The 25,007-nt window shown below is 38.6% G+C and overlaps 1 protein-coding gene across 8 annotated transcripts in view; it reads right to left on the bottom strand.

The window, feature by feature from the left end:
- Positions 1-25,007, bottom strand: part of NCOA2 (nuclear receptor coactivator 2) — a 192,131-nt gene that overhangs the window by 27,703 nt on the left and 139,421 nt on the right. For all 8 annotated transcript variants that reach the window (XM_064507415.1, XM_064507413.1, XM_064507414.1 and 5 more), the window contains 8 exons: positions 22,786-22,963; positions 21,187-21,372; positions 20,169-20,270; positions 19,949-20,089; positions 16,419-16,566; positions 12,981-14,250; positions 4,111-4,321; positions 195-404 (listed from right to left, as the gene is read on the bottom strand). In XM_064507415.1, the coding sequence (XP_064363485.1) occupies positions 195-404; positions 4,111-4,321; positions 12,981-14,250; positions 16,419-16,566; positions 19,949-20,089; positions 20,169-20,270; positions 21,187-21,372; positions 22,786-22,963 (2,446 nt within the window). The remainder of the gene's footprint in view (positions 1-194; positions 405-4,110; positions 4,322-12,980; positions 14,251-16,418; positions 16,567-19,948; positions 20,090-20,168; positions 20,271-21,186; positions 21,373-22,785; positions 22,964-25,007) is intronic.

Below are 25,007 nucleotides of genomic sequence, written 5' to 3'. Positions count from 1 at the left end.
ACAAAGAGCACACCTAAAAAAATCTGCATTTTGAAATAGAAGTTGTTCAAAACAAACATGCCAACACATACCAGCCCACTAAACACAAATGTACAAAATACGTCCTGCACTGTTAATAGCCCTAACATTGATTAAGTTACATGTGATATAGTCTATTAATCAAATATATGAGAACAAACGGAAAGACTTCTTACCTGTGCTATTGTTCCCTAAAGTTCCTTGATTTCCTATCATCCCCTCATTCCTGCCCATCAGTCCCGGCTGAGGTATCACTGAATATGGGCTACTAGTTCTTATGGGGGGGAAGTTTCCTGTGCCTGTTGGATTCTGCAGCGTGATGTCCAGTGGTAAATTCTGGTTTGGCAATAACCTGCCCAGTTGCCCTGCTCGTGGGTTATTAAAAGCTAGACAGGAGGAGCAAACAAAAAGCAAAGTTACAAGAGTGGAAACTTTACTTGTAAAAAAACAAAACAAAACAAAACCCTAATATACTCCAAGCTCTAGAGTTGAGTTATTTAAGGCTGCATAAGTAGCCTATTCCATATCTGTGTGAGAAACATCTCTCTAGACATTTTAATGTACATTTCAAAATGGAACATTCTGACATCAAAACGGGTATCATTTGTATTTTTAAAACTTCAAACAATGCAATTTAACTGACTGAAGAACAACTACAGCAAAATGTAGCACTACGTGATGTGCATACTACCACCAATTAATCTTATACCTAGTGGGGCTCTGAGTGCAGATGCCATCCTGAGGCAGATTGTTAGGATTATCCGACAGTCCTGAAAGTTTTCCAACATAAGCTATGCCCCTGAAGAAGTTACTAAAATGAAGGACAGATTGAGGCTGTACTGAATCCTGTAGCCGACAGTCCTGAAAGTTTTCCAACATAAGCTATGCCCCTGAAGAAGTTACTAAAATGAAGGACAGATTGAGGCTGTACTGAATCCTGTAGCCCCATTTCTACATGTCCCTCCTAAATTTTTTTTACATCTCTTGTCATTAATAAAAATAAATACTTTCATGATTCAACAACAATGAATAAAGGGTCCAGATTCAGAGCAGTGACACCATAGTATCCTGGAAAGTAGGGCCATACTTGATGTTTATTGTCACACCTACAGAAATATTTTCCTCTTTTGAGGCCCTTTAGTGTTTTGTGCTGTTAAAATCAGCCTCTGCAAAGAAAACTACAAGCTGCCTTAGAAAAGTGAGCTTCAACTCTTGGCTGGCAAGCAGCTGGGTCAGCTGGTCCTTGGGAAATCTTCAAGCGCATGAAACTTGTGCGTGTGCACAAGTGCTTCTCAGACATGAACCAAATACTGAGCATATGCTTACACAATTCCATCTCCAATCGTACCAACAAAATACATATAAATACATAAATTATTTTTGTAATACTATTATTTGCAATAATTTCTGATAGCTTCCACTAGGACAGGCTCTGATTTAATGGCATCCTTTAAGCAACTTCTCCATTTTTAGTCACCGCATTACGAAGAAGTCAGAAAACTTCTTATTTTAGATCACAGTACTGATACTTCTGAATTTGAGAACTCAGATGACGCTTATTGAGCTTGTTAAAAAGTACAGAAATACCTTATTACAAAGGTTTCTGACTTCTCACTTTATGAAACCAGATTATAGGAACCTACTGCATTTTTTATTCTCTGACAGGTGAACTTGCTTATATGTGTGTATAGGGAATAAACTGCTGCAAATATATCTCATTCCTAACCATTGGGTCAAAATTTTCTGCTCAGTAGCTGTTCAAAAAAACAAGCAAAACTTACTTACGAGACAAAACTGATCTCCCCAAGTGTAGGGGCACCATAAAGTCTAAGGATAGAGCTAAAACCTAACTTAAGTAACAACTTCAGGACAGTTTGCTCTAGAAGTTTGAAAAATAACACAGATGAGGAAGTTATAATGCAGGTAGCTTTATAAACAACCACTGATCCAACAAAAAGAAAAGCTGGAAACCATCTAGCACAAAATAGCAGCATGGTTCATGAGATGTGATGGTGCTCAGATCCTCAGATCGCACAGTCAGGATGTGACCAAGGGAGGCTCCTTGCTTCCCAAACAATAAACTTTAGGAATCTCACAAACCTAGCAGCTTTCGATGCTCTCAAAAACTTTTAAAAATAGATTAAAATATTTAAAGCATCTTCATGTAAAAACTTTAACAAATCAAGGCTGATCATTTATTTGGAAAAAAAATAAAATTACTTTTGGAATTGTATATGATTTGACATTGATTCTACATTGCTTTTATGGGGGCATAGGAGATGTTATTCACTATGTCTCTGCACCTGTTTTCTGTATGCTCTTCTACTGAAAACGAGGCAGAAAATCTCTACAGAAAGCAGATACAGACACGAGACTGAGCTAGGGAAAAAAGTTGTAGGGTACTAATTTACAAGGGAAATGATGCCTTTTTTTAAATGGAAAAGAAAAAACGAACCTGCTGCTAACCAGCAAGACATTCCCACTTACAATCATGCTGTTACTGTACCGCCAGTAGCTTTGAAAACAGATTTAAAGACGAAAATGTGAAAATGTTTCCAAAGCTCCTTCTGCAGTATGATACACAGAAATGAAGTAAAAAAATTGTATTTATATGATAAAATCAAAAGCAATTAATAAATATACTATTTGATAGGCCTGTACATTAAACATTTTGATACTATGCATAATCTGAACAACTCAAGACAATTGAAAGATTTAGGTCAGCGAAACCTCTGACAAAAGCAGCATGGCAAAATAGTTTCTTTTTACACCGTGGTAATGAGCATGATGTAACACAAAAAAAAGACTCATCGTCTGTCATTAATCTTACTCTAAGATACCTAAAGAATATTAATGACAGACAAAGTCATCCAAATTCATTGGCTACCAGTGAAAATGTTAACATTTGCCTGGAAGAAACTTTTGGAATTACATCTCATCTAAAAACAAAGTAGGTAAGAGGAAGAAATATGCGTCAAAGCAAAGGGTTAACTTGGGAAAGCCAAAAGCCTATGCTACTCTGGAAGGAACCAGCAGATCTCATTTCAGACAGAATAGTTTTAAGATTTCAAATGCACAGAGACTTTTCTCTGACTTATGTGCTGCTGCTGTTAGTTTTCCCATACTTACAAAAATGAGCACATTAAATATAAGCATCTTTCTTTGAGCAACATTCACACTGTTTCAATATATTATAGTTTAAGGAGCTGTGGTATTTTTAATATAAATTTTAATATTAATATTTATTTAAACATTTCTAGTAATAATTTGAGTTCACTTGAAAGTGGAGTGGTGTTATTCTTGAAAAAATGGCTTCTTTTAATAGCAACAAAATGACTACAGTTTATTAAAAGCACTACCTAAATACTGTGTTTGAAAAAAACACACTGGTGTACATTTATGGAGCTAACAGATGCCGCCATCATAGCCGAGGGAAAAAAACTAAGCAGTGGCTTTTATGCTATTTTATTCAACATTCATGACAGATAACTCTCCTGTCTTGCTTTCAATTATTTTATAGTGGTAGACCAATATTTCTGTCCTGATTTGTAATTTAATTAATAAAGTTAAGGAATTGTCAGCTAGAAAGCGACTCAATTAAAAGCCACAATTTCTAAATTAATTTAGGCATTCCTTCTAATCATATGTCTTTCTATTAATCTTGTGGTTTTAGAAGAACACTTACTTTCATGCTTTGAAAAGCTTTTCTCTCCCCTTTTATCAAAAGGACTGGTTAAAAAAATAGAATCTGCACCAAAACAAAACGCACACATCCACTACCTGAAAAGCCTCACAATAGCAGCATAATATAGACCCATAGCAGGCGTCATACCTTCTGACAGAAATACGTTATTTTGAGAGTAGCCCTTATAACCCCTCAAAGGGGCACCGACTTCCAGAATACTATGTGAATTTTATATAATCTCCAAATGTGTTTCAAAATAACACAACCGCAGATGGCGCCATCTCATCGCAGAAAACGAGAAAATGCTGGGAAACTGCCTAGTTCCTAGCCTGGCCGACCCAGAGGCATGACAGCGACGACTTTCTGGGTTCTCAATCTTTTCAGATACTCGCATAAGGCAAACTCACTGCTCTGTGAAATCCTCATTGCTGGTTTCTGGGTGCCCACAGATGTGCCGGGGCTGCTGTCACTGGTGAGCTGCATGAGGTCATTGATGATGGCTTGCTTGTCAACCGAGCCCGCTGGCGCGCCTGCTCGGCTATCGGGGAAAAGCTGCGGTAACTGGCTGTTCTGTAGGTCATCCAGGATCTCCTCCAAGTTGTCCAACTCGCTGCCTGGCTGCAAGGAAAAAAAGAGCACACGTTACGGCTCATCTGCTGACGACGTCCTGCTCTTATAGCGCGCAGTGACAAACGAACCACTGCGATGCTTGCAGAGACTTTAGATGTTTCCTCCAAGACGCCTGGGGTGGAAGAAGCTTACTAGGTTGTAGAGAAGAGCCCATGCATGCCTCCCAGGGCTTCACTACCCCGCGTTTGGGGAACTAGCGCTGCCCGCAGCATCGGTGCGCCGTTCACACCCCAGCGCCAGGAAGTGCAGACAGCCACACTACACACACCTCGTGCAAAGGGGAACCGGGAGGGTGCCCTCCACGCGACTGTACAGACAGCACGTACAATTTGGCAGACAGGGACATCCAACAGTGACGAAGATGGAGATTTATGTAGGTATAACAAATACTCCTTTCAGCACAATCATGTTTCTAGTTGCTTTATGAGTTGATTAAAAGCATATGATGGAAAAGTTGCTTCATGGCTGAAACAATTCTCCATAAGTATTTTCTTTGTTACATTAAAAACCTTAACATTGAATAACTCCACAGAAATTAACTGGAAAGAAATACGTAATTCAATGAAGTTCTACAAATTAACAATTGTCAATTAGTTAGCAGATTCAGGAATTTATTTTTCTCACAACTACCCAAATCAGTGAAAATTACATCTCAGCAAGAAATTCAATAGAAACTTAACAAAAAGATGGCAAAAAAATCTAAGTTTATCCCATAGTAACATAAAAATTGACCAGGATATTTTTCTTAAAAATGCCAGTTTTCACCAGTATTAGTATTTTGTCAACATCTCTGCCTCTAAACACTCAGAATTAAAATCTTTTGCTCATGGAAACTTGGAAATTATTACCATTTATCTACTCCTAGAACTTTCAATATGTAAGAGTATAAAAACTCTTTAGGACAGCAGTAACAAATAAGCAGTACGGTCTCAGGTTCCACTAAGCTGCACAGGAAATATGACAGTATTTCTAACACAGATCTACTCAGACTTAATGCCTTCATCAGGAACTCTACCAACACAAAAGAGAGGCAGAGAATGAGCTAACATACATGAAGGCTAGGGAGCAGAGAAGGATCGGCAGAAACACATGCACACGTCAAATACAATTCTTCCTGTTGCCTTCCTTCCTACCACCACATCATGCACTTACTTGCTTACTTGCAGTATGCTTATTCTGCAGATCACAGGGTAGTGTAGAAATACCTGAGATGGCTTAAACTGGCCACCGCAGTTCTCAGTCCAGCTACGAAGCAGCGTACAATAGTCTCTACTGAACTCATGCTGCCACAGTTAACTTGCTCCTGGGCAGCTGAGCTATTTTATTCAAAGGTAGCTAAGATGCATCTAGGTTACATCTCTACACAACTTTTCTGGATGTCTTACTGCAGACGAACACGGTATTACTCTTTACTCCTTCCACATGACCTCCTAGACTCGCAGATCAGAACACACGGTGCAAAAGAAGGAAGAGTTTACTCTGTTAAAAGGCAGCAGGTGGGTTGATCAGGAGGCTGATGTTATTGGCAAAATGATTGGAAATCACAGAATCAGTGGATCAGAAGAAAACTAGCCCCCTCAAGGCAAAATTGGTATATGCCAATCCGAACAGAAGCTCCTATCTTCTTAAAAACATCCAGCAAAAGAAAACCCACAGCTTCCTCAGGGAATTTGTTTGAAGCACTCTGCCACCCTTACCATTAAAATGCTTTCCCTCAGTGTCGATGCAAAATCTTCCTCACTGAAATGTAGGCCCTTCCTTCCCGTCCTACCTTGAATCTGGAGAACAAACCGTGTTCCCCTTTTTCTAACCTTCTTATTTATTTGAAGCCTGATATATGGCTCTGTTTTTTAGGCTAAGGTTAAACAATCTCAGCCCATTCGAGCTTTCCTTTTAGCACCGAGCCTGTTTTCTAGACCTCCTATTATTCTTGTTGCCCCTACGCGCTGTCCTGAATTGATCCAAGTTTTTGCTGAAGTGCAGCGTCCAGGGCACTACTTCAGCTGAAGCCTTGAAAGGGCTGAGTAAAGCAGAGAGTTCACCCTACACATTCGAAGGTATATTCCAGAATAGCTGGTAAATTTTTCACCATATGACACTGCTAACTCTCATTTGTCTTGTCACCATCACCCCTAGGCATAATTCTGAAAAACTGTGATATAGCCAGTTGTCCCACTCTTTTTTTTTTTTAGTATGTGCAGCTGATTATTCCTGACTAACTGTAGCAAATAGTATTTGTTCGTCTTGAATATTCTAAGATTTTTACTCCATATCTCCTAGTTGCCATTGAATTTGAATTCTGTCCTCCAGTGTATCTGTATATATTCAAGTGTCGCATGTAGGTTTACCAAGAATACTCTATCATCAGGTCATTAACTAAGATAACGAATAGCTCTAGACCCTGTACAAATCCTGCAGTACCCCCGATTTTGACAGTGAATCCTTAACAAGTATTCGGTGTGTGAGCCTTTCCAAGCAGCTTCCTGAAACTACTCAGAGCACTTTCATCTTGACCATCCATCTCTAATCTGCTTACGAGAATGCCATGAGTAACTGCGCCAAAAAGCCTTACTAAAATCAAGATACACGACATAAACTGTTTCTCTCATGCCAAAAAGCCCGTTTACACTGGTGCACAAGGAAAACAGATTGGTCTGACATTACCTGCTCTTGACAAATGCCCATGTGGATGTGTTACCTTCCAGGCACTACAAACAGCACGTCAACAGAAAAGGTTGAGCCAGGAGGAATTCGAATGTTATTAAAAGCAACCTAAATTGTTAAGGGGAAAGCTGATCGACAGATTCAAAAAGGTACTCCAAGAGGATTTGTTTATAGAAGCTGCATTTTGAGTTCTGACTGATGTGCTAAAGGAGACTGATGCTGAGTATCATAAATTATAAAAGGATGATTCAACTGTCTTTGGGGGAATTAAGACATATGGACTTCATTAAACATATTTCAGACAACAGTAAAGGGAAGTTTTACATGTTGCAGGGTTTTTTCTGTTTTTTTTTGTGAGGGAATTTATGTCTTTTTTTAACATTCAGGCTAGTGCAGTTCTTTGTTTAAACAACAGGCATTAAAAAAACAAGGACAAATTTATTGATCCAAACGTGTCACAGAACTGCACTCCCCACCATGCTTTTAATTCCTCTCAGGAAGTGGCAAAGAAAGGCCAGAAGTATTACAACAGAAATATATAACCCTCCTTTTTCTCTTTAACATAATCATTATCAAATATTTTATTTTTCTGATGAGATCGGGGTTCGCAACTGCTGCAGAAGTTGCAAGGCAGTTTTAGTTTTAGACTTAACATCGTGCTATTAGGGTAGCCTAAGTCTTTCCAGACCCACCCTCAAATGGCATCATATGTGCAGAAACGAGCATTAAAATATTTACTTGGTTAGTTTCATGGGATTTTTCTTTTATTTATATTCTATATTTATTTTGTTAATGGCCTAAATTGAACTTTATGTAAATAGAAGGCACACCCTAAACTCCCTGCAATACAATTATTTGTCATGAATTTAAAAAAAATTCCTGATAAAAGCGTTAAGTATCACAAGAAAGTTCTTGTGCACCTATTTTCACTATCTTTAAGCAATGCAATTACAACAATCTCCACAGGACTGAGACGCTAAATCCTAGAAAACACTAGATAAATCATATTTAAAAATACTTTTGTATTTTAAAAAATATCTAGCTTTTAAAGTACTTATCACCATTATGTAGAAAAACATACATTAAAACTTAATTAGTTACAAAATTATTTCAGCTCTACTGAAATGTAATTTCAGCTAAATATTAAGTTTGGTTTATAAATATTGCCATGTCAAAGTCTAGCTTCCACTGAAGGAATTTCCCCATTTATATCATTACAAATTATAAAGGGCTAGATAAGATGCTAAGCTGTACGCTCTGGAGCTCTCTTTTCTGCCATGGGCAATGCCCACAGCTTGCACTGAGACTCTGTTCGGAAATATAGTATCTTTCTGCTTTGTGTATTTTCCCCACAACCGTCTATGACTACAGAAAAGGCACCTAGGACTCTTTTCTTTCAACAGAACGTCTTGTGGTGGGGCTACAACTTGAAACTATACCTGCTTTATATAATCTTAAAGTTAGTTTCATTACCCTACTTCGCACAGGCAAAAAAAGTAAGCAAAACCAACCTCCTGCTCCAAATTGGCCATAGATTAAAGGATTAAAAAAAAGAAAAAAAGTAAATCAGAAGGGGAATCAATCAAACAAAATCTCCCCCAACCGCAATAAGCATACACTTGCCTGGAAACCCTATTTTATTATAAGGATAATATACTACCAACTCCTGGAGATAGGTTTTTAGACGCCTAATTAAAAATTGTTCAGAAAATGGAAACCTCACTTTCAAGTTTTAATAGAAGTTGAAGATGCAGCAAACCTCCTTCCTTAACTTAGTGGATTCTGGACATGAAGAAATACATTTTTGTAGGATGAGGGGCGATAAGGATTTCATTCCATGCTATGCCACGTGCTTGCCCAGAGAATGAACCACTTCAAATTTATACATCTTGGTTTCTCCATCTGTAATAGGAATGTAGTAGTCCACATCCAATTTTGCAAAACACTTTTGCAGTGCAAAATAACACAGCTAACCAAAATCTTTCTTTTGTATGGCAATACACGACACGGCTCAATGCGTGATGCTCCGGCCAACGTCAGCCAGATTTGACAAACAGCAGCAGCCTCAAATAAACTATGCCTACAAAGTATCTTACAAGTCCCTGATAGTGTAGATGAAATGGATCCAATTATTGCTGCCACTAAGGTAAAGGGCAAGGACTGCTCAGGCATTACGTTGTGTTTTGTTTTGATTTTTGGGGGAATATTGGCTGCTTGGTCTACCGGGAAGGCACGGGCCAGGTGAAGTCAGATGAACAGCAGTCGCACAGCAGAGCCTGGTGAGCGCAGGCAACGCAGGCAACGTGGGGGTAGGCTTACTGCCGAGGGATGACGTGGAGGACCAATCTGCAGCAAAGCAGGAGTCATTACTTCTACTGCCTTCCTTCTTTAATAGTGGAGGATGGTGTGAGCACTCGTGGGGCTTGAGAGCAACAGTCCTCCTGTCGCTGCTGCCTTGTTTTGCCTCCCCAGCAGGTCTCTTTTCCATCCTTTCCCCCAGAGCAGCGTTAACTGAGCTCAGGTAAGAGCACCGCCTTCGCACCGAGGCAGGGAAAAAGGCAGAGGCGCCCTGGAAATATTCTCTCCCATTTGCGAGAGGTTTCCTGTCAGTTGCTGCTCTCCGTAGAAGCGTGTGTTCAAACACGCTACCTAGAAGACCGCTATTTTTAGTGCGGTGGTGCACTTCAAAGCGCTTCCTGTGCAGAAAGTCACACCAAAAGTAAAAGGAGAAAACGTAACGGCTCTTCTGCCCAAACGCCACGGTCCCCCCGCAGGCAGAGGCCATGCCACCACCGCCGTGCCGCTAGCATTTCGACAGAAACGGCACACTCCAGTGACTAACCACTTAAAAATACAGCATTCCTTGGGGACGGTAAGTTTTAAATAAACCTGCAAAATAGGTAACACAAGCACACGGCTAATTTTTACACCGAGGAGGAAGAAGGGGCGGGGGGGAGGGAAGAGGACACAGGAGGATGGAAGAATTTAGCACAAGAATCTGTGCCCTAGTCCTGCGCTAGCGAGTTCCAGCTTTGATCTAAATTTAGGCAGTGAGCACTTCCTGTGGGAGACTGTCTTCCAGAGCTGCAAAGGTTTTGATGCTAAATATTTTCAGTGATTTTATAACTGGGGTAAAGTGGTTATTTGTTTAATGTCCTGGCCTTCAGCTGGATAAATGCTTACATTATTTTATACTCCCCACCATTCCCTCTCCGTCTCCATGCTGGATTTCTCCTGTTTATTCAGCTCCACCTTTCACTGCATTTTAAATTGGTTTGAAAATTATATTTACAACCAAGAGGAACAACAAAAGCCCTACTGTCATTATTCTTACAGGTCAACTGCTGCTCCTTACCCCAACACTCACTCAGCCCCCATGCTTCAGCCCTTCCTGCCAGCGTGACTCGGGCATCACTCTGTGTTTTTCTCACAGTCCCAGCTCCTGGACCTTCTCTCAGCTCCAGCTCCTGGTGCTCTGGAGGGAGAATCTTTGGCTTGAAATTTTAAGAAAACACAATACATCCACAGTCTGTAGTCAAGTCCCCCCAATCCTTCCCTTGACCTCAAAAACATGAAGCCTAAAAATAAAAAAAATGAATATACTATTCATTTTTACGAAGATCGTAATACCAGCAGCCTGGTTTTCAAATGCTTGAGGTTGGCAATACTTGAAGAAACTTAAGTCTCTTTCTTTAAATTTAGTCGATACTCACATGTTTACATTTAGGGTGAGACTCAACTTGTCTATCTTTAGTCATGAAAAAGTAAGGCAGCTAGTTTAAACTAGTTGTCTAGGCTACCACTAGGCAATGGAAACATGGAGAAAGCAATTTACCTTACCTATTTTAAACAGACTTTAGGATAAGATAAATCCCCCCTGCCGGGAATTGTATTTCTCTGTTACTATTACTTGTATGCTCCACAGAGGTCATGAAACTGAAAATTGTACTTCTTGGGAAGAAAAACATCTAAAAGTCATGATTTTGATCTAATCAGTTATTTCCATGGGCATACGTTTTCTAGTGACTCCCAAATTCTACGTTCTCGTGCAGTATCGTATTCCAGGGACCAGAGGATCTCTGCTTTCAAGACACTGTTATCTGAGGTAATGCCATCGACTTCAATATGTAAGAACTGAACTAAGAAGTGAATTGCTTTGTTATTTTTACAATAATTTATTTTTGCCAGCTTGGCTGTGAACTTCTTGATACCCATGGTTTTTTGGCCTAACAATGTACAAGGTTCTCACTGAGAATCTGGACACTCCCTCTCTCATTATATTTAAGGCACTACAACAAAGTAGCTGTACGCAGGACTAAACTAATATCCAGGCCTGAGGATTAATCCCTGCAGAAACTAGTGTATTTTGGCTCAGTTTCCCCTGAAAGCATAGGAAGGACTGAAAAATTACAATTGCTCCTACATAATGGCAATAGCTGTCAGGTCCTACTAAAATTAAAGAAGTAAAGCAATCTTAGAAAAAGCTTGGATAACTGAGATTGTAACAATGCAGTGTAGCATGTTTGGCCTCTACGTTTTGTGTTTATGACCCCCTGTTGCAAGAACCATCAGCTGGTCTACTAGAGCTTGCTGAAACAGCAAAGTTAAAAAAAAAATAAGAGAGTGCTGTGATTTAGGCCTAAGAAAATGTCTATCCATCCTCAGCCTCAAAATGTAATATAAAAATATTTATAGATATTTATATATATATATACACACACACACACTAATAAAAATCAACTACATTCACAAAAATAAACAAGTCCAAACCCAATCAGCACATTAAAAATACACTATACTTGAAAGCGAAGGATACAGCTGAAAGAGAGTCATGTACATCTACACAATATTTCATCTGATCATGATTTACAAACTTAGGTTTCATGCACAGGGCACTGCCTAGGGATTAACAACTAGTTGGGAGAGTTGATAGCATAGGACAAAGCTAAGGATCATTAACTCCAGCTAGTTATAAACTCCCCAGAAAATGCCTTATGCTAAAATTGATATTGTAATTACCCATTTTATAAATAAAATAAGCACTAATATTGAAGTGGTAAACTGCTTCTGCTGTGTCACTTTTTTTCACAAAGCCCTGAAAACCAGATGATTCTGGGTGACATGAATATGATGCTTTTTGGAAGCGAATTCCACATGGAGGCCAGTGAAATAAACTTTTGAACTTTTTAGTGAACTTTTTAGTATAGATCCTAACAACATATGGTCTATTAGTAGTTGGGCTGCACAGCACAGCAATCTTGCATGGAATACAGAGAAATTCTGAGTATAAAATTCTATACAAATAACCTTACACAGAAAGGTAGGATCAATGCTCTGAACAATTAACCAGCTACAGGAACTGGTTGCATATAAAAACTTTTTAAGCTAAAAAAACCCAAACCCCACAACCTAATTGGCACAGAAACATGGAAAGTCTATTTGCCTTGATTTTAATTTGCAGATGAAGTATAGTACAAAGAGCAGGAATATAAAGTTTGTATCAGCCCCTTCAAACAGCTCCTGTCCTTGAGCATGAACCTGATTTACACGGTAGTATAGTTATTATGCTGGGTTAGGCCAAAAGCCCATCTAGCCCACAGCATTTCAAGAGCAGCCTATGGGAAATAGTACAGGAAGAGCTGTGAATACATTAGCATTAACCAACAATTACCAGTACTTCCTCTTACCCTGACTACCAACTGGGAAAGGTTACCTTAGCTTTTAGTCCCTGTGTTATCCATCTCCTTCCCGGCAGAGCCTGTCAATCACACAGCTAGTCAGACAGAGTGATGATCACAACTTACTAACATTAGCTGGAAAACTGAGTCAAGATTGGCTTTTGGAGGATAGATAACAGTTTACTTATCAACAGCCTCTTGAAGTGTCAAGGAATTACTCTTAAAGGAAGTCTGGAAAAAAAATAAAATGGAAAGAACGCAGGCCTAGAACATTCGATTTACACATAATCCAAAGAATTTCTTACCTGTTCATTAGGCTCAAAGCTTATCTCTTCTTTTTCCGTCCTCATAGCTATTAACTTTGTGCTACCGGAAGGGTCTGTCTTACTGTCCAACCGCTCCAGTTTTGGGGGTATGTCTGGTAAACCAATATCTTTAGTATCATCTTTATCTAGCAAGTAACGAAGTAGTGCATTATTATTCTTCTTAGGACTCGCCGGCTCCTGTTTAACAGTCACCTCTGAACCAGGAGCTGTGCTACTGGACTCCTGGTTCAGTTCTTTGCCCGTGGCCTCAGCTGTGAGCTTGGCCAGATCTACAGGAGAACTACTGTCCTGCAATAGTCTGTGCAAAATTTTATGCTTCTCCTTGAGCGAGGTTCCGTGTGCTGAACCAGACCCAGACAACCCTCCCGCGGAGTCCTTGCTGACGTCTCCCATCGTGCTGGACAGCGGCGAAGGCTCCATCTGATCCGATTTGGTGGTCAGCAATTGTAAGAGCTTTGTCTGGCTTTTTCCGTCATGCAGTTTATTCTGTCCATCAGGTCTCTCACCACCGACAACCGGTGGCAGGTTGCCATCGGCATTATCTTTCTGTTCTCCTGAATGGCAGCTGCTCTCTGCTTGTCCAGTTGTACCTTCGGATTGCTCCCCATAAAGTCCAAAGCAGTCTTTAGAGTCCAGGCTTCCCATCTTGCTCAGCTGGGGAGGGTTCATGTTCACAGGGGAATTTTGTACATTTCCCATTTTTAGGTCAGGTGAAGCCAACGATGATCCGAGCGAAACTCCATGGCCCTCACTGAGGGCCTGAAGTGCGTTCAGGGAGCTGTTGGTGTAATTATGGCTATTTCCTGTGCTGCTGCAAACTCCCACGGGTGAATGCAAGCTTCCTGCAGGGGAAAACTGACTGGGTGGGATTCGAGGGCTTCCTGCCACTCCTGGGCTCACACGATGCCTTGGGGAAAGCATAGAGTTTGGCTGCCCTGGGTTCATACCAGGGCTGCTTTGTGAGGGACTATTCATTTTTAGTGCATAGTTACTACCCTGAGGAGTGGATGCTTGTATGCTTGACACATGGTTCATTCCCCCTGCACCACCAAACCTGCCTGCTGGCATGCCCATTTGTTCCTTTGGGCCATTTATGGCAAAATTTATATTGCTACTGATGGTCATATCCTGACCTGGGTTCCCGCTGCACATGGCCTGATGGGCAGGGCTGCTGGAGCTAATTGGGTTCAATATCTTTCCCATTCCTTGTCCAGCCAAATCCTGATTCATTCCACAGACATTCTGCTCTCTGTGCGGTAAGGGGAAGAAAAACAACCTATCAGCGAAAATGACAGTGGCCAACTTGCAATTACATTTCAAAAAAAGAAGCAAAACCCCAAACCTCACTTTAAAATAACAGAACAAACCTACAATTAAAAATAAATTGAAAATTTGACAAAAGTGATACGCAACTATCAATATGGCTGTGCATCAACAGTATGGTTTTTCAGTAGCTCATTAACGAATCAGTGGAATAGAGGAAAAACAAAATTATACCTCATTTAAATGACAGTCATTAGAAATGCAGATAGGTTATAATTTCAGACTCTCTCCATATAAAGTATATCTTTTCTCTACAGTACAGCAAGAGATAACTTCTATTAAGAGAGAGAAATCTCATCGTAAACAGACGACCCAACAAAATACATGTTTTACAAGACAGCTGTAGACAGCTGTTTTCTGGAGTTTTGAATTTCTATGACCTAGCCCTACCACAAGCCTGGAGTGGGCTATTTGCCCATCAAGTTCATAGTGAAAAGCAAGTTTAAAAAGTCACATTTCTGCACTGCCAGAGTATTTTGATATCACTTACAGCTCCAAAATGTATGTGAGCCAAGAATACTACTGGGTACTACTTCAGAATGGGAACAGCATGTTAGCAATCTAATACGGCACACACATTTAGGGGGAAAAAAAGGAAGAAGGAAAAAATGCACACATACAAGCTTAAACTCATATTTTAGAGATGAATGCTGAAAGAGGGAAGAAACAGAGAGGAGACATAAAGGCAAAAACTTTTGTGAGGGTGCCTAGAAGGTTCTTCTCTTTTCCTCAGTAGACCTCAATTAGTTTATGTGAGGATGCAAGATTCTTTTTACTGCTGTGCTAAAACTTATACCTAAAAATCCGGCATATTCCCAAATGCTAAGAGCTATAAAAAAGACATAGTCAAAGAGATTAGGAAGAAAAGAAAATAGTTTCTGAGACAAATCAGATCAAATCTGGACTTCCAAGAACAAATACTAATGGAACATTTCTAGTTTATGTTTTTCAGTTAGACCAGAAACATTCCTACTTGCACAGAGTAAACCTTCACATTTTGCTAATGCACAAGAAGTGGAAGAATTGAAACCTAGTAGGGAAACTTGTTATTCTATGTTTGTTAGCTCAGGTGTAAAGGCAAAAATGAACATTAACTATAAAAAGAGAGGTATATTTTTAAAACCTTATTACAATATTCTCAGTGTTCTGTGAAAAAAGCGAGAATACTTGTAAGGAGGATTTTTAATTTAATAGCACTTTTTAAAATTTAAAAGCCAGCACTTCATGAAATATCAAGTATATTCACCCATCCAAACAAAACTTTAAATTTATAAAAAGCTTTCGGTTAGGTCTGTTTCCAAATCTTCAGTCTCTGTAAAACGGTTTCAGTTTTAATACATTTGGAGCTGTTTTCTTATTCTCAAACAAGTAGTACTGAGGACACAGGGAAACAGCACTGTAATATAATCAGCAAAAAAAATCTGAAACAAAATCTGACACAAGTATACCAGTACATTCAATGACTTAATTCAGATTTTATTTTGAAGTTCTCAGGTCAGTGATTATTCATCCTTGACTTTAATACATCATATTATGTCTGTGTCTTTTATTTTTGTAACTGAGAGTGGTGGCATTTCTCAGAATTGGTTGCCTGAAATCACTACTCCAAGCACCAAAAAAGACAAGGAATGAAGAATCTTAAATTACGTGCTTTCTCCAAAATGGAGTTCTAATAATCACAATATATTATTTAAAGATGACTCAAGCCCAACATATGACTGATTCTGAACTACAGGAATTTAATCTTTTAAAGGTTTCAAGATTTAGTTACATCTGGAAAGTTTCTTGTGTCTGCTATGCAAAATACAGGAAATCAAAATATTGAAATTTAGAACATGAGACTAAAGAATAATTTGTAAGGTTTAATGGCAGGTCTTGATGTGAAAATCCAGCATGTGATTTGTGTAACTACTGAAATCATCTTCCAGTCTTTTTCTGCTGTAAGTGTTGATTTCAAAAACTTACTTTGTTTTCATGCTATGGGTTCTAGGTCAGCTGAATGTCTATCAGTCTAAACAAGCTACTTACTTTGGTAACTTTGTATTTTACCTATATCACTACAGAAAGCGGGTGTAATAAACTAGCAAAGATTACCTTTGAAGCATATGCAAGGAGATTACAAGCTGAGGTTCACTAGTAGTCTGAGAACGGATGAGCTTGCTCTTCGTCTGGGCAGAAACTATAGTGCCATCAGACAAAGAAAACCGATAAACAGGACTGAACGCTAGTCCCTGCCTCAGCACTGCAAGGAAGCAAAATAACAGGATTAATGAGAAGCTATAATGCCAGTAGCTTATACACAGAAGGTCTGATGTTCTAAATCCATCAACATTGATACCAAAGACATTGTGTAATTTTTCAGTAAATTAAGAGAAGAATTTTGAAAATAAATAGATGTGATGACTATAAAATAAAGGAACTCACATAGCGCAAAGTGATCAAGGAAAAATTTGTAAGTGACAATACTAACAGGACAGATATTGTGAAATACAAAATATTTCAGGAGTGGCTCAAGAAGCCCTTGCCATCCATATCCCTTTTCTTCAGCTATGTCTCTAACTCCTTTTGTTGCACACACATTTTTAATCTGTATCACCTAAAACTAGATATTTAATATAAATGCCTCCAGTTTTCAGATCGTCTTTTTTTATTAGTCTCTACCTTCTTGTCCTGATTACCTGTTTATATGATCTTATAACAGTAGGTCTCACTACTTCTTTAATTTAAAAATTACATAAATCCCTTACATGGGAAAAACTAGAAACAAGAACAGTTGGAATAAGCAATTATTACTTTTTAAAGAACAAGCAAAAAATTTGTAGCTCAAATAAATCACAAATATAATTACCTAAACTAAAATTGGGTCTGTGCTACCCTTCTCCATTGTTAGTGTTAGATGTGACTACACTTCAGGTTTGGACTTTATTTCACTACACATATTCTGCAGCTGTTAGGTTTCAATGCAAATCTGAACTTTGCCCAATTCAATTCTCTAGCCCCTGTAGCTCCCTGTGACATCTCTTTAATTAAAACTGAAAATAATAGGAAAATTTTTTTTTCAAACATTTCTTATACTGTTTACTCTTTGTCATCAATGAAATGAGTCTAATCATCTTCAATTTCTAGTCCAGAAGCTATTATATTTGGATTGCAGATACTGCAGGACTCAAATAGTCAACTTCAGAAGCTTCCTGTTCATATAATTATTTAGGGGGAAAAATATGAATGAAAGCACTATAAATACTTTTAAGTTCCTATTTTTTTCATGCAAACAAATGTTCTGTGTTTTTCAGTTAACAGTATTGTCTGATCTTTATTTCATTGCTTGTTTTTTAATTTTTCCTGTCATAATAAGATGATATGGTTTTCCAAGAGTGGTTTTCTAAAAAAGTGTCCTCTATAGAGCTAACAGACTTTTCAGACTAGCAAGCACTGGTTACGATCGCTTTCCTTCCCTGTCCCCCACTGTTATATATTGTTCTGCAAGGTTTTATAGTATTATTTAGGCAGTGAGAAAACAGGAAGCACAATTTAAACAACCAGAAGGGCTTTTTCAGAGCAAAAATGTAAAGAAAAACAAAAACCTACAACTGTGAAACAATACAAAGTAAAATTTCACTGTTAGGTATGTCATTGTTTCAGTTTAACCTTTGGGCACCAGAAGGTCCAAAGCTCTTAACTTTAGCATATACCACATCAGGAAATTCCAGTACTCAATGCCAACAGGATACAAGTGAAATCTCTACTTAAATCATTTTCCAAACTAATTCTTTAAGCAAACAAGAATGTTTCCGTATTCCTCCTGAGGAAATGCTATTTTTCTGACCGTGGCCAACAAAAACTTGCCATATATTTTGCACTTTATATTGAGACTTAATGTGAAAGGTTTGCATTTTTACTGTTTATGAAGCTGATGCTGAATTTTTTTTCCATTGTGACACTGCATTACATGTAGGAGAACTTTACATTATTTGCTTCTATTTCCAAACCATAATAAAAACCTAGCCTAAGTTAAAAAAATGAATGGCATTTTTCAGTCAAGTGCAAAGATGCTGCTGGCCAAGATATGTCCTGTTTTTCTTCTCCATCCTACAGTGCATGGGAATGAGACGTTTCAGTCATTATTCTCTCTACTCTTGGATCCTTTGGTAGCAATACGATTCCAGAGGTTCTTGTCACTGGTCCTCTTATCACTTACACTCTTTACTTCTACAAGAAATAAAGAGCTGCCCCATTTACACTAATTCTACAGTTTGTCTGACTATCCTAAGCCCTTCCTGCAAAATGATACAGTTTACCCCCCAAAATATGTATACTTTTATCATTTCAGAGATAGTTTAGAGAGGACCCACTCAAACACCCGCACTAAATGGAGGAGCTGCTAATTTGGTTAGGAATCCTTTGAAGAGCACTGAAATAACAAGTGGCTGGATGCCATAGCAGAAACTCCTGAATTACCTTTGGCACAGACAAATACTTACCCTGAAAATGCTCTCTATATCCTTGTAATAATTTTAATTGCATAGTATATTCTTCAACTCTGTCTGAAATCACAGCCTACAGCCTAAGGTTGTGAACTATTAGCTCTCCTACTGCATATACCCCAAAAGCTGCTATACACAATATCACAGTATTTTTTGTGTCCCAAAGTTCCTAACATTAAACATGAAGGTTTCATTATAGCAGAACACCTTAAAGAACATTTAACTAAAGCTGGATGATTACAGCTTTTTGTATATTTGGTGGAATCACTGGGGACTCCAATTAAAGTTTAGTTTCCAAGACAGCATGCCAGTTGTTTAACGACTATGGTACTATTCCTTATAGGCCAGCTATGAACCTTGTTCTACAAACATGAGCCCAACCTATGATGCTCCTGCACTGGGAATGGACAGTTCCACAGTTATTCCCCACTGGGTTTGAAAGAACTTTCCTGAGGATTATAGAGCATTGATCATATTGTGTAATTTGGATCTGCATTATTAGAACTAGCAATGACAGGACCTTACAAAAAGAAAAATCCCCAGTCTTTACCACAGAAACCTCATGGGGAACCTTTCCGTATGCAGTACTGTCCGACATCTTACTTTCCATAATCTTGATTGCGTAGATGTGCCTGTGGTGTATCCTGTATCACTGATCAGCTAGATACCGTGCAACAGTGTAGGCTTCCAGACAGCCCGAGTGCTGCATCTTTGGTAAGTCACACTGAGGATTTCCCACAGCAAATGTGACAGTAAAAGCCCATTTTTGAAGAGAAGTGGAATACAAGTCAACGATCTTCAACGTGTAAGTTGAGATTTTGAAGAATAATGTGTAGTGAATGGCTTTCGGGATAACACTGAGAAGTCTTTCTTTCTTTTTTTTTTAAATAATTGCAACAACCTGAAGATTTAAGGCACCCACCAATATGGCACAGTTATAACCAGAGGACTAAAAAGCAAATGGGGAGAATGGTGGAAAATCTCTCTAGACAGAACCATCAGTGCATTAGAAAAATCATTTTTAAAAAGGTCAGCAGCCCTTGACTGTTCCACGTAGGTATAATACAAAGAGAACACAACAAATAGATACGCATGACAAACAGATTAAATATAGAAGGCACTAAAAATATGAAACCTAACCTTCCTGATGATGTCTCTTGGCAAAAGATATTTCTCCCTCATGCTGTGAATGGAACCTTTGAATGCATCTTCTCACCAAGTCCTCCCAGCCAGGTTTCATGGCTGCTCGCATGGTACTTGTGTCCAGTGAAGTTATTTTGCCTGGTTTTAGATAAAACATTTATTATAGCAATTTCCCCTTTAAGAGGGGGGGAGTAAAAAGCTCCTATTTTCACAATACCTTGTAGATCCTGGCGAGTGGTAAAGCTCTCTGATGAGGGAAGAAGTGGTCTTTCCTTCACTGGAGCTCTTCTTGCAACACAAATCAAGCAAGACTGCAAATCTTAAACAAAAATGTTACTTCAGTAATTTGTACAGAAAAGGAAGATTCCTCCCCCACCCAAGAGAATTCAAAAGTGCAAGCCCTTCAATTCCTTTTGGATTAAACAGAATAATTTCGTACCAATAAAAGGAAAGGATAAATAGAACTGAATGGTTTCAGATCTTCGTTATTTCCTACAACATTGAACATCACAAGAGAGGTGATTCTGCTTGTTTTTTGGAAGAAAACTTATGGAAGTACTCCACCACGGCCCATAATTATTGGCACAAACAGATATAAACATCTGCTTTCACATGTTTATGCTTAAACCCGTAGCTCAACAGCCCAGAAAATAAGTAATCAAAAACAATATATTGCAGGCACAGAGTTTTTCAATGCTTACCATTTTGTACCTTCTAAGCCACATTGCTTAAATATGCCCCATATACTTACTGTCCCTGAGGAAGCAGGTTCACAGTAAGCCAATTTTACTTATCTGAATGCTTAAAATACAATCTGAGGAAATTTACCTGCTGAAGTAGTAAATGGGAAAGGAAACAGTGAACCACAACTATCTTCACATTCTGAGAACTCAAAAAATGGCCAATTGAAACTTTCCTCCCAGTCAGCTACATTCTTCTTATAATTACAGTGGTACTAAACCACGGTATCTCATTAATGTACATGGAGTCACCCTCAACTTAAACTACTATAACTGAACCAATTGGGTGTGTGCTGGTGTATACACTCATATTCCAAGATGAAAGAAAATCACAGTTACATGAAAAAGGGAAAACTTACAATTTTTCTATTTTTCAAGTTTCAGAAGCCACTTTATCAACCTTACATCACTATCAACTCCACTGAAATTGCTGTCCCATAACTATATGAGAAAGCAGGGAAAGAGAAAGTAATATAAATTCAAAGTGCTTATTACCTTCACCGTCCTCCTTGAAGGAATTTGGTTGAGAAACAGCAAAGCACTGCATAGTTTCATATTTCTGATGTGCTTCCTGGTTATCATGGCCTTCTTCAGAATCAGCAAGAGGTTTTACCAGCATCCGACAATTAAAGGTATGGCTATTACGCCTAGGAGTGTCACCAGACCAAGGTCCCCCATTCACTGAGCAAAGCAAAGAATATACTGTGAGATAAATCTGGTAGCAGTCATTTCTACTGCTTATCCACAGGAAATTAATCATGGTGTGTTGCAAACTGGTCGGGAAACAAGCCCATTTAATGCCACCACTATATTTTTAATATCACAGCCCAAACCAGCACATAACAAGGTAATTTGTAAAGTTCTTATCATTTAAAAGCACTGCTGGCTAATTTTTTCAGCTACCATGTCTTTTCAAGCAACTTATTATGACAGTCGTAGAAAAGCAGAATGGAAGTCTAAATATTGGTGCGTATAAAAGTGACAGCCTATGGTGAAATCCCTACTGGGTAGAACAGATTAACTTATGTCCACTGCATTTAGAAGTGATTAAGACAAAAGGGACAGTAATACGATATATACATTTGTGTCTAGATTAGAAACAGAAAGAAAAGGAAGTAGTATGCACTGTATAGAAACAGGAAGCTATGCAATCAGAAATAAATTATAACACATACTCAGCTACAAGAGGGAAGTTGTGAAGAGATGAGAATGACCTGGGTGCAGTGGTGGATAAAACTAAAGCCCTAACAGTACTTAAGAGAAGTAAAAAAGGAAACAAAATCCTGGGATGCACAAATATAGCTACTGGACATCAGTCAGAGCAAATTAATGTAACAGCATATAAGGAAATAGCAGGTTATTATTTAAAAATACTCTTCACTGTCCTTTTCAGTCATAAAAGGCAATAAAAGTAGTAATTTATGGGGTTTAGCCATTAAAGGGGTTATATTTTTCTATTCTTTAAGGGTTTATAAGTAAAGTAATAAAATGTTAATGTGAATTACATAATACTTTTAAATTGGTATGAGTAAATGAGAAGCATACTGTATTCACTTTCTCTCTCTTTTTACCCCCGGTCCCGAAAAGATACGATATTAAAACCAGTATCAGTATGAATGCAAAAAGAGTTGCAACTAACAAAAAAACAGTTTTTAAAAGAGAAGGGTAAATATTGATGAGAATAAAAACAGAAAACAAACACAATTTTTAGCAGAAGGAGTTATCTGATGTTTCACAAAATATCCCCCCCTTCTTGAGATCTTTTTAGGATAACCAGTCTAGACAGAGACCTAACAGAGAATTCACACAGCTAATGCTGTCGTGTAAGGATTCACTCTAAAGAACCACTAAAAGCATCAGTTAATATGAGTGACTGCGAGTAATTTTAAACAAAGAAGCTAAATCGGAAGAGTGGAGGATGCTTTTGGGAAAAACAACAATCATTCATACAGCCTAAATATACATTAAAGATAAACAGAGTCTATATGATGAAAGCGTAATTAGTGGACGGGCATAAACTAAAGTTATTTACACACTGATTTATGAAACCCAAGTTACATAAGCAATGGTATGATAGGAGGAAAATGTATATACCTAAAGATTTTGGCAGCAGGATTTTGACAAATTCATTGTGGTCCCCTACATGCAGGATGCTATATATGCTTGTGTTCATCAGCTCTTCTTGGTTGTACCTTAGGTACTGTGTCACATTCTCAGAAACAAACATAACATTACCTTCCGGGTTCACTACAAAGAAGAACCCATCTAGGGCCTGAGGGGAAAAAAAAAGAGAGAGAGAGAAGAAAAGAGAGAGAGGAAGAGAGAAACACAACACCAAACAATCAGATTAACAAAAAGATATTCAGAAAATAAATATTTCCTTCAGACAACATATTTGAATCTTTTTGCATCCATCCCAGTTCCTATATTCTTGCCTTTAATAGCAAAGTAAACATTTCACATCAAGGATCTAAAATTACTTATATCAAAACCACTTTAAAATCACAGAAAGACATACATCTTGCAAAATAATGAAATCCATGTATGGAAAAAAAAAAAGAGAAAGAAGAAGAAGAGATTGCTGCCTATCTGCCTGGAAACACTACACTAGCAACCCTACACTAGAACCTAATTCTGTTAAACCTAGAGCCTATTTGCTCCTGTATTCAGCACAGGATTGATCCTGAAGTCAAGGGAAAAAAAAAATCACAAGTTTTGCTGACATGAAGCAAAAAAAAAAAAAAAAGAAGAAGAAGAAAAAGAAAAGCCCAGAAGAAAGGAAGAGAAATGCCTTCTCTCCATGCCCCTACAATGTGTCTTCATCCAAGCTGGCCCCCGGCAGCCAGGCAGGCGAGAACCACGGCGTTAAATGTTGAGAAGGGTAAAAGGAGCCTGATGCTGGCGAACAGATCGGAGCAAACAGCGAGCAGGAGGACAGCGAGGTGCAGAGTGGATCCCTACTCCCAGCCCTATTTTTGCTTTTTATTTGACATCAGTCTAATTCAGTCCATACACGGTCCTGGGAACAGGAACAAGAAGTTCCATCCTTTACCTTTACAACTCAGGTCCATGGTATTCCAACGCACTTAAAATTTCTGCACGGTAATGTCTAATTAAGACATTTCTTAAATTATGCTGATTGGTTTCCCTCCTTATCACTTGTGACAGGGACAGTCTAGCTAAACGATTCTTTCAAAGATATCTGCTGTGCATTATCTGAAACCTAAGTCAAATATTACATCACTTCTACCTGCTCAGGATAAAATAAAAATTTCAGTATCTATAAGACGTTCTCATGCACAATACTTTTTTCTTCTTAAGATGCAAGCATGATTGTGCATTCTAGAAATACTTGAGAGCCTGACCCTTTAACTTTATGTTATGTGAGCAGCTAAGAGGCATAGATTTGCACTTAAGGCACCACAGCTTTGAACTTAAGCATTTAAATGAAAATGCAACCCATACAGACTTCTGCAGCTTTGCCCAGTTTATTCACCTCTCTAAAGGCTGCTGGGAAATCACTAAAACAGTGGCTAGCTCACATTTCAATTTCAAACCAGAACGTACGATATTGCATCTCCAGTGAGAAACAAATCAGAACAAGAACAACTGGTAACCCATGATTTTTGAGGAATAAACACCAGTGGATCCTTACTAAACCTGAATGCAGCTCACTTCAGAACAGTCTAACAAGGAGCAGCTGATAAAGCAGATGTACAATGCATGTGGCATCTTCTGGAATGACCAAACTTGTGTAGTATACAACTTAAAATGGTCCTAACAAGCGTTTCTCTCCTACTCAGGCTACAGACATGTATTAAAAATGATGCACACTACTGAGCAGTTAGCAGATCTAGACAGTACAAAAGAAAAGGCTAAGGGAGAGATCTTATTTCTGTCTATACCTACTAATGGAAGGACACAGAGAAGCAAGAGCCAGGCTCTATTCAGAGGTTCACAGGGGAAGCATGAGAGGCAACAGACACAAGTTGCAACACAGCAAATTCCAAGTAGTTGTAAAAAAAAAAAAAAAAAAATTTCACCATGAAGGTGGTCAAATATGGGAAGAGGTTGCCCAGACAGGTTGCAAAATCTCCATCCCTGGAGATACTCAAAACCCAGCTGGACAAGTCCCTGAACAATCTCATCTAGCTGGGTCTGCTCTGAGTGGGAGCTTGGACTAGATGACCTCCAGAGGTCCCTTTCAAACTAAATTAGTCTGTGATTCTGTTACAGAGGGAAGGGGGCCATAAAAGCACAGCATACAAGCAGAGTGATTGCACTAATAATTGCCAAATGCTTTGGTTGCCCTATTT

The sequence above is a fragment of the Dromaius novaehollandiae genome, chromosome 2, assembly GCF_036370855.1.
Source record: "Dromaius novaehollandiae isolate bDroNov1 chromosome 2, bDroNov1.hap1, whole genome shotgun sequence".
NCBI lineage: Eukaryota > Metazoa > Chordata > Aves > Casuariiformes > Dromaiidae > Dromaius > Dromaius novaehollandiae.
The sequence above is the reverse complement of the archived record's forward strand: the minus strand, read 5'-3'. Positions and strand labels throughout refer to the sequence as shown.